This window comes from Mycetomoellerius zeteki, unplaced genomic scaffold, assembly GCF_001594055.1.
Source record: "Mycetomoellerius zeteki isolate Tzet28-1 unplaced genomic scaffold, Tzet1.0 scaffold137, whole genome shotgun sequence".
NCBI lineage: Eukaryota > Metazoa > Arthropoda > Insecta > Hymenoptera > Formicidae > Mycetomoellerius > Mycetomoellerius zeteki.
Genome location: NW_017256309.1, coordinates 2,241 through 17,972, shown reverse-complemented (window position 1 = coordinate 17,972; position 15,732 = coordinate 2,241). Strand labels below are relative to the sequence as shown.

The 15,732-nt window shown below is 34.8% G+C and overlaps 1 protein-coding gene and 1 pseudogene across 1 annotated transcript; one reads left to right on the top strand and one right to left on the bottom strand.

Annotated features, from left to right (window-relative positions):
- The first annotated feature begins 838 nt into the window (after positions 1 to 838).
- On the top strand, positions 839 to 1,194 carry LOC108731768 (uncharacterized; annotated as a pseudogene).
- Positions 1,195 to 3,290: 2,096 nt separating this feature from the next.
- On the bottom strand, positions 3,291 to 10,942 carry LOC108731769 (probable cytochrome P450 4aa1). The gene is given in 7 exon segments (XM_018462274.1): positions 3,291 to 3,664; positions 4,011 to 4,190; positions 6,605 to 6,993; positions 6,995 to 7,102; positions 7,394 to 7,457; positions 8,882 to 9,259; positions 10,768 to 10,942. Coding segments are annotated over 7 exon segments (1,455 nt in total). The 5' UTR covers positions 10,916 to 10,942; the 3' UTR covers positions 3,291 to 3,476.
- Positions 10,943 to 15,732: the final 4,790 nt, after the last annotated feature.

Genomic DNA, 15,732 nt, shown 5'->3' with positions numbered 1-15,732 from the left:
TATTTTTCCTGATTTCTGCGGCGTAAATCCCAGCCGCCGCATATATATCAGATTTATCCTACATGTATATATATACATTCAAAAAGCATTTGAAATCAGATTGCCAGTATTTAGAACACTCAGTAATTAGGTCTTTTATTTTAATTTAAGCAAGTTTATAATATATAATATATAATTAAAACAAGTTTATAATACATAGTTTTGTTACCATGTGCTCAGTTTATAATACATAATTTTATTAATATATACTCTCAGTTTATAATTTTGTTACTATGTTCTTCAATTAATAACTGTTAAAATAAACAAATGTTATTAAAATAAATAAATGTAATTAAAATGTTATTAAATTAAATAAACTTTTATATTTGCTCATATTAGTCTTTGTTATATTTTCTATTACGTTCCTATTCCTTGCTTTTTTTGTATATGTATGTTCTTTTTATACTTTCTATATTTTTAGGATCGAATATTTTTCAATATTATGTTATTTCATCACAATTTTATATCGTGATAAAATACATAATATTGAATAATATTAATTTATCCACAGAAAGAAAATTACTAGTAGAAGACACACGTACATATATATATGTGTGTGTGTGCGTGTGTGTGTATATATATATATATACATATGATATGAATGTATAATATCGATTATATGTATATAGTTAACGTAATACGCATGGTAGAAGGAATACCCCTTCCACCATGGTAGTATGTCGGCCAGGCCACTAGGAGCGTGGCGATCGTTTCTTGTTGCCATCTTTTAACACAGTACTTGCGCTTCTCCTGTATATGTTCTGTGCTTGTGATACCCGCTTATACGAATGGTTCAGAAATGTATTTCGCCAAAGAGAGCAGCGCATCGTTCGAAACGAAGAAGGACTGTAACGCGTAAGTTTCGACATTCTAAACAGAAAGAAACGTTTTTTTCAACATTACGTATGTACACAGCATGAAGCGTCGCGCGGTGCGCTTACTGAGCAGGCGTTATGACCTAACTGCTACGGGCTACAAATTTTTGGAAATTGACATCAAGGTTGGTTGACTGAATTACGTGGAGATCACCCTGGGAGATCATCGCGGATACGAATTGTCGCTGTCTCTCGAAACGTGGAAGAGTCTCTACGAGCAGCGATGGAATATTTACAAGCTGCTTCGAAACAAATACAAAGACAATTTCATAAGCGTTGAACCATTAACGGTTAGAGTGTGCACGCTGAACAACGTTACGTTCGTACATCTCGATTGTTCATCCGTATACATGATGATGACCGAAACGACGCTACACCGTATGTTCGAGTTTCATGGGTGTATCGATGTAACGTTCGAACGATTAGCCAGACTCATCGACACGGTTGACGTCAAGTATATGCGATTCTTCAATACCGCGTCCGAGAACATTGTACGCGACAGTGGCTTCTTCAACACGCATCAGCTCGTCGATTGCGAGCTCTTAGCTTTAGTTATTAATATGTATGAAGGAAACGATGTAAAAAAAATATGAATAAAATATTTTTCATCCACACACACACACATCACTGTGTACTTTCTTTACTTCCCATCCTATGTCTCGACGCACTCCATTTAGATAAACAACAGCCGGTGCTTCTCTTGCTGTGCCGCGACATGTCACCGATCTCCTAAAAAAAATATCAACGCTTCTTTGTCACATTAAATAATACCACGACGTATTTAGAGAGGCCCGCGGCGGTCCGCGGCTGCGGCGGCTGCGGTCCGCGGGGTCCAGGGAACATAATACCATCATGGCGGCGTGTATCAATGGTATCTCCTCCCTCCCCTCCCCGCGCCAACGAATACCCCCCGCGCCCCACACTCCTCTCGGAGGACTTGGGTTAGACCGACCTAGTATACCTACTTTCGCTCTTAGGTTTAGCCTTGTCTATGGTAGGTTTGTTTACAAATGGAAGAGACTTACTTATTGGAAGGATCTCCATATGCCAAGATAATGCATCCAGTCAAGGAATTGATTCAAATTCTCGACTTGAATTAAAGATGTCATTCCTCTCATGGAAGCGTTTCCAATACCAGAAATAAGAAAATTAATGCTTTCCTTATCCAAGAATCGAAGATTCTGCATAAACTTTAATTTACGCATGGCGTATTTCTAAAACGACTCTTTTGAAAAATTCCATTTACGATTATCTACTCTTTGAAAAATTACTTGATATGAAACTTCTCTTCGGAACCTCTGTGAAATGGCTTTTTTAAAATTCGATCATGAATCATTAACAGTTTAAGAATTTAGATCCAACCAATCTTTAATGATTTTATTTAATTTATTGCAAGCCGCTAAGAGTATTACTTCGTCGGAAACTCCATGAATCCGTGAAACACACTCTATCTCGTCAATCCAAAAATCAATGTCCTCGTCTTCTTGTCCAGAATAGATTGGAAGCTGAGAAGCCAAAAGATTGACTGCCTGAGCTGCTGGAACTGAAGAAAGAATCGGGCATCGTTCATGGGCGGAATTAATTACATAGAAGAAGCGCTTGACGAACCCATAACTTGAGGAATTGTGTTGTTTAGTTGAACTGACGAGACCAATTGCGTGACCTGACGAATCAATTCATTCTGCTGCTTTATTATCCCTACGAAAAAACCAAACATTTGAGGCATCGGAGGATCAGAAGCAGAAGGACGAGTCCTTGAATCATTGGCATCATCCGCCTGATGATTAAGACGTGACGTGGACGTCTCTAAGCTGCTGGAGTCGATCGAAAAGCTGTTGCATCAACAAAATCATTACAACGGCCATAACGCTCCAGATGGGACATTATTTGGCCGATTAAGCGCTCTCGAGAAGCTTGTGGCACGAGACCATAGCTGCGAGCTTCCTTAATAAGATCCTCAATAGAAAGTGTATCCAAGCGACATCGATCCATGATAATCAAAGGTGTAATGTCACTAAGGAAAAGAGCTGAGAAAACAGGAGCAAATGTAGCAAAACTCGGAGCAGAAAGGCACGTCGAAGAGAGCAAGCTCCAGAAATTCTTGAAAACGACTTTTACTTCAGACGACACTTTTGATAGAGCTTTATTTCGAGACTTGAATCTGATTAATCCTCTTCGTACCTCACTTCTGAAAGAAGTGCAAACTTCTTCGGAGTCCCCCCTTTCGATGACGGAGGATAAAAACTTTAAATGTATGTCAGAATCTTATAGGCAACGTCTAGACTTTTATTTAAAACACAACTCGTAGATTGAATAAAATCTTTATTTTGCGATTTTACATCATTACGCAGTTAACGCACAACACGTCTCCTGTCGAAAACACAAGCAACCATACATGACAACCCGTCGCTAATATCATAATATGTTAACCTGTCGCATGACGATGGCGATTTAATCGAGACATAAGTATTCCCCATAGGGAATTAATATCTTACACTTTGAGATACTATTGTTATGATCACTACTTATAGTTTGTAATTTGCAAGGTTGAGAACGGAATCATTAATCCAGTTGCGTTAATTTGTATTGTTCATCGCGCACTTTTACTTTGACCCAAAGTCCACCTTGTGCTCTGATCGTCAACCGAAATTTAGCTATCACCTTCTCCTTGCCAAGGGTTGACTCTAATCGGTATTTCCTCAGAATAGCGCTGACGACTGATTTTATTTCAAGCATGGCAAATTTGTATCCTAAAAAGATATGAAAAATGATATGTATCTATCTTCGAAAAAAATTAATGAATCTATTTTATTATAATATTTATCTCATGACATATTAAAAAAACTTTTAATAACAATAAACCTTACTTTTCTTTACCAAATAAAATCTTTAGTCTTCTTTATAATATTTGCCTCATGTATCTTATAATTAATTAATATTTACTCTATTTATCGATACACAATCAATACTAGTCAATCAGTCTTGAATTATTTAAGCATTAAAGATCTAGCTTCGACCGTTATAGGCAGTTTAATTTCTAGTATTGATTGTGTTCTCACATGTTACGATCTAAAATAAAGATTCTTAATTTCTTACCGATACAATTGCGAGGTCCTGCACTAAACGGTATATAGGCATATGGATGTCTTCCCTCGGAATTTTCAGAGCTAAAACGTTCCGGTTTGAAATCGTGAGGATCGGGAAAATGATGAGATAAGCGGTGCGTGCAGTATGGCGCTATAAATACGCCACAACCAGCCGGTATTATATATTTTCCTGCATGATACAAAGTAATATTATAATAATGTTTTCCAAGAATAATTTAGAGCAATATATATTTTTATTTATAATGTTATATAGTTATATTATTTTTATCATATCTTTATTGACGTGGACGTTCTATTTATTAAATATTCACGAATATAATGTTGAAGATATGTATTATCACGTAACAATACTGAACAATTTATATATTTTACATTTATTCTAATTAAAACATAATTGTAAATAATTAAATGATACAGTTGTACGTTTAAAAAAACTGTAAAAGTGAGTGATATTTGCAGAATTAGATCGTTTAAATCATATTATCGTGGAAAAAGGTCTGATAATCAACTACAAATTAAACTGTCAACATTTAAAATACTTTTTGTAAATTTTATACAATTTGTGGATTATATATAATGAGATTGTGTTAACTCTTCCTCAGTTGTAAATAATTATAAATTAACTAAGTAATAAACATAATTTCATTAATCATTTTACACATTTTAATAAACGGATGAGCATAGTCTACACATTTTTGTTAATTTACATATGGTTATTATACGAGCGAGGACCTCTCTATTTATTGCAACTTGCGTCTAAGTTCTGATAACATCTTAAGGGGATCATCTTAAGGGTAACATTATAGACTTCGCAGTGAAAAATGACAATGGAATTGACGTCGATTCCATTGTCATTTCTCACTGGGTTAAACCGATTACCGAACTTGATCGAGATCGATAGTGCAGACTTTTTTAATTCCAAATTTGATAATAGTGATATCTTTGATTCATTTCTTACATTATATTATATATAGTTCTATCCCACTCAAACATATTATACATCTGTCCTTATCTAACATATGTCAGCACCATCTATCACAAGAACGCGCAACTATTACTACACGGAATTTCGGCTCTGTTGACATTCCTAGTCTTCACAAAGCATCCGTATACACGTATTTTCCATTCGGTGAAAATAATTTTCTTCTAGACTTTCAATCTTAGTTCTACAAACTCGGTATCGTTCGTTTCAATAATGTAACCTCAGCTGTACGCTTATTTTCAAGATATGAACTATAAAACTCTTATATCAAGCAAATATATATCTGAGGTGATAGCTGTATGAGCCAATTTAAGCGAATATTTTAACTTTTTTTTCGATTTTCTCGTAAAATCCAGTACAGCTGAGGTCCTATTTGTGCGTACTTTAATTCTGTAATAACAATCGTGCAATCCGTAAATCCAATTCAGAAATTTTTCACCGAATGGAAATGATGGTAAAGTAGGATGACCTTAATGGCTCCTGAACACAGAACGCGGCAATGGTTACCACGCGGCGGAAGTTATCACACTAACCAATAATTCTACGTTCTTAAGTCGGTCTCACCTTGCAAAACTTCTAGAAATGATATAATACTACTTCCGCCACGTGACAAAAGTTGGATTGAATTTAACTTTTGTCGCGCAATGGAAATTATACAGGGTGTCTCAAAAAAACGGATCGAAACACAATGGGGACGTAGATTGGATCAAGGGGAACAAAACAGTTTTGTACCATTTTGCAGTTGACGCAATATTTAACGAGATATTAAAGATAGGCGAATACAAGCGTCCGACCAACCTACTGCTCATGTATTGCTGCCGGCAGGACGGCCTACCATCCCCACCGATCGCATGACGCGTCGGCCGGGCGGCGCGGGCGGGCCGCGAGGTGCGGGGATGGCCTGGCAAGCGAGCCACTCAGAACGGCGTGCATGGGGAGGAGAAGGATAGCGCTTGAGCAGTAGGCTGGTCGGACGCTTGTATTCGCCTATCTTTAAACGTTAATATCTCGTTAAATATTGCGTCAACTGCAAAATGGTACAAAACTATTTTGTTCTCCTTGATCCAATCTACGTCCCCATTGTGTTTCGATCCGTTTTTTTGAGACACCCTGTATATCTATTATTTCCGAGCAAGCGAGACGTTGATCGCGCCAATTTCCGCCGCGCGGCAAGCGTTGCCGCGTTCTGTGTGCAGGAGCCATAAGGGGATGCTAAAGTCGTCCTACTTTACTATCATTTACATTCGGTGAAAAATCTCCGAATTGGATTAACGGATTGCAAAATTATTATTACAGAATTAAAGTACGCACAAACAGGACATCCAGTTCAACTGAACTGAGAAAATCGAAACGAAGTTAAAAAATTCACTTACTTTCGGATCGTACAGCTGTCACCTAAGGCATATTTGCTTGATATAAGAATTTTATGTTCATTTCTTACATTATATTATATAATATATTGTTCTCACTCAAACGCTATCCTTATCTAACATGCTTATATGCCAGCATCATCTATAGCAAGACATCTCATAGCTCTTTATTATTAAAAAAAAAATTTATTTTTATCATAACAGTTTTCTTTCTCTCTAAAAGAATTTTACCTAGTTTCACATCCTCTCCGAGTGTTCTACCGACAAATGGCACGCTAGGATACAACCTCAGAGATTCCTTGATACACATATCTAAACATGTCATCTTCTTAAAATCCTGCATAGTTGGTGACCTTGTGTCATCGCTAAAAATCTCATGCAATTCCGCGACACATCTCTCCTGCCATTTCGGATTATTCGCCAAAAGGAAAAGCGTTATCGCGGTGGCAGTGCCGACCGAATCCTGGCCGGCCAGCATGAAAGTGCAACATTCCTCGATGATATCCCTCTCAGTAAATTGGGGATTTCTTTCATTAATCTCGACCATGTACTCAAGTAGAGATATTTTTCTAATCGTGCTGTCATCAGCAGTAAGAGCACCATTCTTTTTCAAAAATTCTCAGGTCTCTCGGCTGCTGTTCCTCCGATTTTCCAGCTGCTGTCAATCGGTAAAGCCAGTCGATTAGCAACCATGGTCGTGCAAATCTGTATGGCATCATAACTTGGCCCCTGTTCAATAATTTATCAGGATGATTTTTAAAACATGAGAATATGATAAAATATTTAGAATATGATAATTTTTGGAGCATAATTTTTATTTTTTAAATATTTTGGATTTTACTCTTCTGAGGACCGGCATGTTTTTGATCGACTTTTTTATTTTAAGAGCTAGAACTTTTTTATCATGGGGTTGAGTGACGAAAAAAGTGGCGCCACTGTCGAGTCCCTAAAGGGGCCTCCGGTCCTCCACAGGTTAATAACAAGATTTGATAATAAAATAAATATGTTGATTGCACTCACTTTCTGAATGGATCGTCCTCACTATCGTTTTTTCCTTGGTTTGCCGGCGTACCCAGAATTGTCTCTGAAATAAACATCATGTCAGACCACTAATATTTGGTGTACGTACCATGCACCGCCTTCGAAATGTTGAAACGTATGATAATTGATGACGGGACTTTAAAGAGACGTGTAGTCTCTTTTAAGACATATTAGTGGTACATAAATACTAAAATACTATTTCTAAAATGCTTAATCAACAAAAGCATTATACACGAGTATGAGCTACTGTTTCGATAAGTCTCGATGTGAATTCTTATGCTAATTAGCATGCACTTGACCACATGTCGTGTTTATGAAAAAGTAAAATATTTTGGCATATGTGATAGTCTGCGATAAGCATTGACTTTTACAAACAAATGCTATGACGCGGTAGTATACCATCAATACGTTCTATTATCTATTTCATTGTATGATGAACTCGTCTCCATTGTTACGTAGCGGGATATAATTATATTATTCTGATTTGTGCTATCACACTTATTATTATCTTTTTCTTTTTTCATGTTTGCACTTCATAAAACCAAAGATAATAGACAAGGCTCTTTTAATCCGCTTTTATAAGTCTTTCTTCGACTTTGATCAATCAGTTATATCGTACGAAAATGATATTCCACTGGCGAATTCACGGGGAGGGCCATGGGGGCTATGCCCCTCCCTCTTTAAAGTCTCCTTTTTAAAAATATTTTGTAATAAAATGTTATATATTTTTAATACTTCTAAAATGCTTAATCACAATTTTGATGAATCCTAAAAATATTTTTTAATTTAAGAAAAACTTCCATAGTTCTTGCGGTTTACTGCTCTATTATTGATACCACATTATGCAAAAGTCACTAATTGCAAAACTACATAAAATATTACGTGTCTGCTAAGTGTCTGATAAGTGTCGCTTCTGCTGAACGAAGTTTTTCAGCTCTTTGGCATTTGACAGTTTGGAACATAAAAACATAAATTGAAAGTTTAATTGAAATATAAAGACATAGAAATTTTTAAAGAAATAGTGTTGAATGGATTTATCAGAAATAAAAAACGTAAATTAGATATTTTATTGTAAAATGTTATGCTCATATATTTTTTTTGCTGATATAATTTTAAATAAAATATTTTATGAATTAAATATTTACATAGTAATTTTTCAATGTAATGTTAATGATAACTCAAACAGCCTATATTTTCGAATTTGACCTTAAAAAAAAATGTCGCTAATTGCAGTTTCGCAAATATAATAATAAGTAATAAAGACGGAAAGATACGAGAATGATGTAAAATAATTAAGTTTTCCCTTCAAAAATCAACCTAAAAATATATAAATCCAATGACCCCTTTCCCCTTTGACAAATGTCTGGATCCGCCCTTGTGATATTCTTAGATAATGAAACAGAAGTTTTCTGTTCGTAGCTAAAAATTAAAATCTATTTTCAACTACAAGCAATTTACATTACGTACCGTTCAATATATCGTAAACCGAATTATTGATAAATACGGTGATATTTATATCCTTCCCATCCTTCTCAAGTAAATTGTCAACTAGGCGATCGGCACACTCGCTGAATATTCCAATGAATTTCTCGAGCACCTGACGATGAAAGATTGGTTGCAAAATTCTCCGATGTACTTTCCACTGCTCGACGTTTTGCGTAATCAGACCCTTGCCCAAAAAATTGTCGAGCAGCTTGTAAAAGAATATCTTATGTGTATGCTTCATGCTACTAAGTACTACTTGGATGTCCTCCGGCTCGACGAGCATAACGTATGGTAGAACCGTCAGCCAGATCCGGAAAACACGACCATAACTCTGTGCCTCGTTTGTCATCCTTTGAATCACTAGAAAATCAAAATCTTTTTGTTTTTTACGTACACGTTTATCGTTTTCAAAAAAAATCGTTTTATTTTATTTGCAGGCCATTGCAATCTTTGTGGTATGAAAATAATATAAAATTTAGATGGTTGAATAAAATATAAACAGGTAGGATCGCGATTTTAGATAGTTGACGATTAATTAACATTAACATGGATGGTTCAAGTCAAATCGGAACTTTTATTCTCATGAACATAAAAAGAGATCCGAGCGCATCCTGTTAATTATGAGCGTATCGTGGCTTCATAAACTACGCGAATCACTTGTTAAGCAAAATAGCGCGCAACTGTGTTAGTGCAAGCACAGAACAGCGTGTTGTAATGAAATTTCTTGTAAATGAAGGGGTGAAACCGACTGACGTTTACAGGAGACTTCAAGCACAGTACGGTGATGAGACTCTTAGCCGCAGTAAAATATTTGAATGGTGCAAACGTTTTAAAGATGGTCGTATGTCTGTTAAAGACGATCCTGGCCGAGGTGGCTCGGAGCCCATTGTAATCGTTCCTGTGATCATTCAACGAGTGAAACGTCTAATCCTTGATAATCCACGGATAACTTGTCGCCAACTTGAGAAAGAGACGAATCTTTCTGTAGGAACTGACAATCATTCGTAAACATCTGCATTTCCGAAATGTTAATGCACGTTGGGTATCAAGCTCTCAAAGGTTCAAGAGAGACAGCTCTCTTGAACCTTTGACCGGCACAGAAGATTGCAAATCTGCTATGAGTTAAAGAAAGAAGTTTTGACACGGAAGGCCCGAATTTTCTGGATCGCATTGTTACCTATGAAGATACTTGGGTACATCATTTTATCCTTGAATCAAAACGTGCATCGATGCAGTGGAAGCATGCAGATATACCACCTCACAAAAAATTGCATCTGCAGGTAAAATTATGGTAAGTATTTTTTGGGACAAAAGTGGCATCATTCATATGGATTTTCTACCCCGTGATATCAACATCAACAGTGAATACTACTGTCAAGTTCTAAAAGATGTGTATAATGCTCTCAAGAAGAAAGGCCCGGTCTTGATTTGATCACTAAAGGCATTCTGTTCCTACAGGACAATGCACGACCTCATACTGCCCACCGCATCACTTGCATATTACAGGAACTTGGCTGGGAGTTACTGCCACATCCCCCTTACAGTCTTGACTTCGTTCCAAACGATTACCACCTGTTTGGACCATCGAAAAAAATTTGGGAGGTCAGCGTTTTAGCAGTGACGATGATGTGAAGCAGGCAGTCCGATTATGGCTCCGGCATACTAAGAAATCTTTTTACGCATATGGTATCCAAGCACTAGTGAAACGCTGGAATAAGTGCATTAGTATAGTAGGGGATTACGTCGAAAAATAAAGATTGTTTCCACACTCATAAATATGTTCTGTTATTCTGCACAATCAAAAGTCCCGGTTTGACTTGAATGACCCTCGCATATACAATTTCAATTAATAACATTGAATTACTTACGATTTTCTTCGAAAAAGATGTTACTGTTGCCAATAATGGGCACTGTCTTCGGTCCATCAAGGGTGAAGATAAATCTGAGGATTCTGACGTAATTCTTCAATGCGTATATAACGTAGATAACAATTAGAAAGACAAAATAAGTCCACATCTCTCCTGATGTACAATTCAACTAATTACAAAAAACGTAATTTTTATGTCAATGTTACATGAATAATAAATTACAGGAAAGAATAAGAAAACTGCTTAGTAATAACTCATTCGATTTATTGCCGTATTTTTTGAAATAACAAAGACATTGCAATAAAATTCAATTGTATGCTATTTAGATCAAATACATTAAAAGGATGTACAAATAAGGGGTAAATAATTTATGAATATATCTGTTCAAACTTCAACGAATATCTGTATTTCTCAATTCTATAATGCTTCAATTTATTATTTCTAACACGTAAAAATATCTTTTTGAATCAAATATTATTGTTTCTGTGTTATGTTAATTGCTATCGATAAAATCAAGTATAAAAAAATTACGGAACAAACTTTTATTCATCTCGGTTTTTAATAGATTATTAATCAAGCGGTTCATTGAATGATATACATAAAAAGCAATCGAATGGGCAATAAAATTTAACCAACAATTTCTATGTGTTAATAACATACATTGTATACACACATATGTCATGAATATATGAAATATTACACTGAAAAAAAGATTGGCTGCTGCAGCAAATTTTTTTTTTCAGTGTACGAATGTTAAATAACACAAAGTAGCAAAAAAAAAATTGAGTGCAGATACTTACCATATATCTGCATTTAATTTTTTTTTTGCTACTTTGTGATCAAGTGCGCATATTTAATGTAGATGGTATATCTGGTTTTTTTGCATACGTTGATTTTAATTTTCTTTTTACGATGTAAAACGGTTATCCTCCCGGGTAAAATATTATAAACATGAACATATTTTACATACATATGGTTATATATAATTATATATAATTATTGTATAAGTGAATGTGAATAAGATTTCTATAGAATCTTTTCACTTAGGTATAAAATATGCATATGAATCAACAAAAAACGAGTTTTTATTGATTTATATGCATATCGAAGTAAAAGGATTTAGAAAATCTTGTTTTTATTATAGAATTTCTTATTATTATTGTATAATAAAATATTAGAAAATCTTATACGAAATTTTTTATATATTTATGTGCATATTTTATATTGTTCTGCAGAACAGAAACACGTAATGCGATAGTTTTCTTTTTGGAGAGTTTTCTCATAAATACAGGCTTGCTTTCAGTTCCGATAGAATTAATTATTATTTAATGCAATAATGCAATACTAACGATTAAATTAGCTTACGGTCTGTCTTACAGGTGTGTCGGTTTACGTTGCAATCCGATTTTATATATATTTAAAACTGTATTGTAAGGAAAATAAGAAAGAAAAAAGTATAAATCAAACAAATTTAAAAAACTACATACATGTAAAACGATATATTATTCATAATATAGCCTCTATTATTCAAACTACGCAATTTGTAAAAAGAAAATCATAAGAATTAATTTCATTTTCGCATTTGTAAAATTCATTTTTAGCTACTGATTTTATATAAAAGTAAGCCGTAAAAATATATGAATTATGAATTTTTACTTCTTTAATCATCTATAAACACTTGAGTTTTATCAGTATTAATCCTTACTGTTGTGTGTATACGTTTTTTTAATGCCTAGTATGTCCGGTGAATACACTTAATATTCGAATAAATGAATAAAAAATGATTGAAAATACTCATTCGAATATACATCTTTTTTATTTGTCAAGAAATGAATAAATACTTAAATTATTGATTTATTCGAATATTTTCGTTTCGTATTCACTTTTACTCTGTACCTAAATAGTACTGGACATCCTAAGGACGTCCATTTTAAGTCCAAATCACGTCCGCACGTCCATGGACATAAAATGGACATTCATCGAATGTTATACAGATGTTCTCTTCGAACATCCTATGGATGCTCGTATTTGGATTTTACTTTTACAATGTCTTTCTATTAAATTTGGGTTTTACTTTTACAATGTCTTTCTATTAAAAAGATATATATAATGACATTAATTAGGAGGGAATAGAAGTAACAACTCATTATTTGTAAGTCGAAATTACGGTTACAAGTTACTTTTTTGGTAACTTTACTGGTAACTACGTTACTTCTTTTGTGAACGTAGTTACATTTTTTTTTTATAACGGTAACGAATTTTACAGTTTTATTATTACTTTGCACACGATTGGACACAAGCCACTCATAACGTTTGAGACTAGAAAGACTTTAGGTACCCGTCACTATGGTTGGTGGTCGTTGGTTTCAAAAAAGTAACGGAAAGCTAATGAAAAGTTACTTTCTCAAGTAACGTTGTCATTTTAATGAGTCATTTTTAAAAATCGGTAACTTGTTACTTTTTTTACTCGGTAACGGGTAACTGTAACTTGTTATTTATAAAAAGTAACTTTCCTTTCCCTGTTAATTAGTATATAAGTATACGGGATAGACCATTTTAATCAATACACTTGAATATCTCAAAAAGGAGTTTTTTCAAAAAATTTTTCAGATATAAATTTTATGGTTTTAAAAAGGAAAGAAGAAGGTGACTTTAGTTGACCTTAAGAAAACGTCCTTAAGGTCAGGTCAAGGTTGCATAAAGTTTTTTAAATAAAATACCCCATTTTTTATTGCACATTCTTATAGCTTATTTCAAGAGCTTTCCAAAACGCTATTATAAAGTATTGTTTCGTTACGTGCATTTCGAGTTATGAGGTTTGAAAGTTACTACTGGCATTTGCATTATCTAAGGTGTGATTGACGGATAAAACCTTTTGAACATTGATTGTTTATAACATTGAAGGCAATTATAATAGATATTTCTAGGTTATTCCTCTTATTTTAATTTTTACGTAAAAATGGATTTTTAATGCAAAAATGAAAATGAGAGGAACCTCCAATGGCTTTAACTTTAACATATGATATCAAGGTCGTGACTCTGAGCAACATTCACAAGGTTTTAGCCGTCAATCAGATACCTAATAAACATATTCCAATAAACACCTATTTATATTATCATATATAGTGATCACTGTTGCAACAATCTCTTCAAAAAGAAAAGATGTCCAAAATTAGTCCATAACAGGTCCAAAATTGAATATGTTTTGGACTTTCTAAGAACGTACAAAATTGTGACAAATATATATTCCATGGACGTTCATAGAACATCCGACGGACATAAATTGGACTTCCTAAAGACATCCCAATGTCCAGAATTGGAAGTCCAGTGGATGTATAGTCAGGGAATGGAAGTAACTCGTTACTTGTAACGAAGTTACAGTTACAAGTTACTTTTTTGATAACTTTACTAGTAACTGCGTTACTTTTTTTTTGGTAACTGTAACGGTAACGAATTTTACAGTTACTTTTATCGTTACTTTGCACACGATTGGACACGGTTCGATTGGATACATGTCACTTATAGCGCTTGACAATGGCTGTGTTCCAAATTTACTGCCAGCACTGAAAATGCTAGTTTGAGTTACATGCACTATAGATTTTCAGTACTGATAGTCAATTTTGGAATACAGCCAATGAGACTTGAAAGCTCCTAAGCATCCGTCCGCCATGATTGGTGGTCGTCCAATTGAGATGTGGTTAATCGGGATCCTCGCTAAGGATGCAATGGGTGCTTTCAGTACTACAACCGCTCACTGAGCGCTCCGTGAGCTCTTGCCTTTGATTAGCATATTCCGTTAGATTTAAAAATATAGACCAAACAGATACCAGCGCTCAGAGCAGTCATAGTACTGAATGCGCCCATTTAGCGCTTAGGCTGCGCTCGCAATCCTTCCCATACGCTATTGGCCGAAATCATTAGCTACTAGTTACTAACTCCTAATTGGGGCATCCCCGCGATTACTACGCCACGACCGAGTGCCCAGCGCAGCGTCCTGTGGTATTCAACTGTATTCGACTAATTCGACTTACGGATCCTGTCCGTGCCGAATGTGTAACATACTAACGTGTATCGCATTTCGCGTGCTAATAAGATATAAAATCTTTCCAGTTAGACGTTAAACGTGTTATTATTATTTTGCTCAACCTTGTGCTCGTGCCTTCGCTCTCTAGTTCTCCTAGCTTCCCGTGGTCTTATGGCGTTTTCCTATCCATGCTTCTCGCCATTTTCCCGTCCGACGATGTTTGGCTTTCTGTCTTTACTCGACTGTCCGCAAGGCATACATTTCATTTCATTTGTCTTTCCCTGCTTTACAATATAGTGTTGTATTTACGTTATATATTGTGTCTTTTTTCTTATCGAGATTTAACTGTTTCGTAAAAAGATTCCCTTGTTTGAACTGTTTCGTAAAAAGATTCGATTATAAGTGTGACGAATCGACCAAAGTACTTCAACATTCAAAATTTTGCGAACCTGTAGCATCGTACAATATTTTACATGTAAGTATTATAAATTTTCTCTGCTGAATGCTGTCAAAAACAACGACATTTATGTTGACTATTTTTGGCTGCTTATATCCTTAATTTGCATTCCATTGAACGCTAGCAATGTATCTTGGAATCATTTTCTTTGTTGTTGTCAAATGTTAAATAATGTGATCCGTTTCACGTATAATGCGCATAATTTGTCATTTTATCTTTTTTCAATATTTGATGAGCAAAGATAAAATGATACATGTGTTATATCTAGCATATTATGTGTGAAATGGAATGCACTCAAGGTCAAATGATGTGTTGCAAGCGTTAAGTGGAACCCTAGATGGAAAACAAAATTTAACATTTTTATCTCTAATCTAACCTAGTTTCATTTTTCAGTATTATATTTATTGCAGTTCTTTTCTATTTTGTGAGAACAATGACAGAGCAGGCGAGTACTTATCAATCCAACAGTAAAACAGATGAAATA